This window comes from Geospiza fortis, unplaced genomic scaffold (assembly GCF_000277835.1).
Source record: "Geospiza fortis unplaced genomic scaffold, GeoFor_1.0 scaffold186, whole genome shotgun sequence".
Lineage (NCBI taxonomy): Eukaryota > Metazoa > Chordata > Aves > Passeriformes > Thraupidae > Geospiza > Geospiza fortis.
The window spans coordinates 3105093-3108060 of record NW_005054331.1 but is presented as its reverse complement, the minus strand read 5'-3'; the positions used below and the strand labels follow the sequence as shown (position 1 = coordinate 3108060).

Here is a 2968-nt window from a genome sequence, read left to right as displayed (position 1 = left end):
CTGGTCCGCAGCACAGCACCGAGCCATGGAGCTGTGGCCAGGTGCAACCGTGCAGCTCTGAGTGCTGCAGAGGACACGGGACAAGTGTTGTCATTAAAACAAACAAACAAACAAACAAACAAACAAACAAAAAACCCAAAAAACCCCAAAACAAAAAACCAGGAGTGGGAATGTAGTTATAATTTTATGATACTATTTACTGCAAATTTACTTTGGATTAAAAATGTCTCTAACAGTAACTTTCACGCATGCTTTCGTCTTTGTGGAAAAGAAATCGCATTTGAGTGTTTCTTAAAGTTGTAGTTTTTGATTACAAAAAGTATATATATAATTAAAAAAGAATACCACTAAACAATTTTTGTATATACACAAGTATCTGTGTCTGTATATTCACACCTTTTTTTTTGTGTGTGAAAAAGGCATTTTTTATATAGAAGAGTTAATAAAAATGCACAAACTGTTATTTTTGCCTTGATTTTGATTTAGTGTGAGAATTTTTCTGTGTGTGTGAAAAAGGCATTTTTTATATAGAAGAGTTAATAAAAATGCACAAACTGTTATTTTTGCCTTGATTTTGATTTAGTGCGAGAATACTTTCTGTGAAGCTGATCTCCTGAGCTCTGCCAAATATTCTTGAGTTTTGGCATTTGTGCTTTTTGTAGTCAGTCCTGGTTTCTTCTGTGTTTTCAAAAGAATGTTTCTTTGTCTCCAATGTTGACATTGCTGTCAGCATATATTCAGTGAATGTTCTGGAACAAAATTCATACTTGCCAGACCTCGGTTGTGTAAGTCAGGAGCCTAAGTTGCATACAGTCAGTCTAACTCTTTTTCTTGGGGAACGAAGAGAGATCAGGTTAGCATCTAATTTAATGAATAATTTACTGTTGATCCTTATGGACTGGGATCAGGGAGCACACAAACTCAAATGCTTTCATGTAGGTAGAATGAATCTAGATCTACCACCCTGCCAGGACCATTTGTGGGGCTGGCACTATGATTTGCACTGGCACAGCCCAAGTTGTAGTGAATGAAACTGTAATTTTAAAATATCTGTATTTATTTAAACTGTGTACCAGCCAGCCTAGCACTTCTCTTTATTTACACAAGTACTGATTGACCTCTTTTGTTCAGTACCAGTTCCTTGTCTCAGCCTTGGTGCAGACACAATGAGATGATCTGCGCAGTGCAGACACTTTGAGGCGTGGGTTGAGAGAGAAGTACCCACTGTGTGTGGGTGTCACTGTCCACTTCATCAGATTTCATCATCTGGTGTCAGCAAATTTGATGTAACCACATTTTTTCTACTAGAAACAGAATTGAAAGATATGGCTTTACTATGTTTCTTTCTGAAACTTCAGAGACTCTTGAAGATGTTATATGATGATACTATACTTCCTATCCTCCCTCAGTGTTAGGAAGATATGGTATTCCACTGCGCACAGTGGAACAGAGTAAGATAATTTTGCTTTCTGAAATACCCACCCTACTGAAACCTTGAAACTGCAAAAGTGTCTCATATTTTTTTACAAAAAATACTTAGTCAACACCTTTCAAAGTATTAAGTAGTAAACTCTAATATCTCAGAAAGCAAGTGAAGTAATTTGTCTGAAAATTGATTTTAAAGCTGGTGTGAGCTTTTTAAGAGTCGTGGGGATTCTTGAAAATGCTGTTGAATCAGCAGTGTTCCATGACTGCTGTTTCAAATTAAATCTGACTCTACAAGCAAAATACTTTAGATATTACAAAGGAGGGTCATGAGGCATCAGAAGTGAATTAGCTTTTAAATCAATATGGGAGTGACTAAAACATATGCATAATTGAATGAAGTGAAAATTCTGCTTATAGTTCCTTTTAAAACCTCTAACCTTCAACAGGAGGTTTGATTAATATTTAAGCAAGACCTTCAAAAATATTTGAGTTTGTCTTGAAAGAATTTAAGTCTTTACTGTTGCACTGAAGGCAATAAACTTATTAGTAATAATAAATCTCAGCTCACTTTCTGCATCACAGCATCAAAAGCTTACATAAAATACCAGTATTTTGGAGAAGTTGAGGATGAGTTTGTTTAGTTGATTTTTTCTTGTTGGTTTCAAGTGGAACTAGTTTATCTAAGCTAGAAGGTTTAAAGAACCTTCAGAATATTAACTCAAAAAGACCCCCAAAGTTAGACTTTGCTGTGGGCAAACAGAATGAGCTTGGCTTTGGGTGCAAGTTTTGTAGTGTTCTTGGGATTTTGTGACCTGTTTCAGAGAGATTAATCCAAGTTCTTTTTCTAGCTAATGGTGAGAATTAGGAGCAAATAAAGTATCATCTCTGGATTTTGAATGAAAGTTTAAATTTACGGTTTACAATGCTTATGCAACAGAAACTGTGAAACATTTTATCCTGATATTAGCATTTTTATCTTATACATTTCACTTCAGAATTTAAAAAAAATTACTATTTTCCTAGTACTGACTTTATTAAGTCATTGGTGAAAAGTAGCATTGTATGATTTTTGAAATCTTCAAAGTAGAGCTTCACTTCTTAAGTAACAGCTGTCTAGAGTTATAGAACAGTTGATTTGCCTAGATAATAAAAGTAATTTATGTGAGCAAAATCAAGTGTATTCTCTTTTTGGCAGTTACCTTTTGTTCTTTGCCCTTCTGCATGTTATCACCTTTTGTCTGTGTGAGGATGCAGGCTGGAATGCATACAGTAAGTTTTTGTTCCTGGAAATTAAGCTGGCATAGTTTCTTTTTACTTTGGGTTACCTTGTAAACTAGAAGTTTCTGCAATTATGCTCTGTCGACATTTGAAGCTAAATGTTGCACACCAGGTAGCAGTTTTTCTGCTTGGAAAATGTTTAAGTGGCTGTTTAGTATCTGTAACTTTTATACTGATGAATAACTTACAGAACTCTCTTTGTAATTAGTCCACAGAAGAAAAACTTGCTCTAGCTCAAGAAGAATTAGTTTCCAGCAGGAAT

The 2968-nt window shown here is 35.1% G+C and overlaps 1 protein-coding gene across 1 annotated transcript in view; it reads left to right on the top strand.

Moving 5' to 3' along the window:
• The window catches only part of EEA1 (early endosome antigen 1), a 101165-nt gene that overhangs the window by 85042 nt on the left and 13155 nt on the right, over window positions 1-2968 (top strand). Inside the window, exon 24 of the mRNA XM_031057552.1 lies at window positions 2915-2968. This exon is cut by the window's right edge and continues 147 nt beyond it. Within this exon, the coding sequence (XP_030913412.1) occupies window positions 2915-2968 (54 nt within the window). The remainder of the gene's footprint in view (window positions 1-2914) is intronic.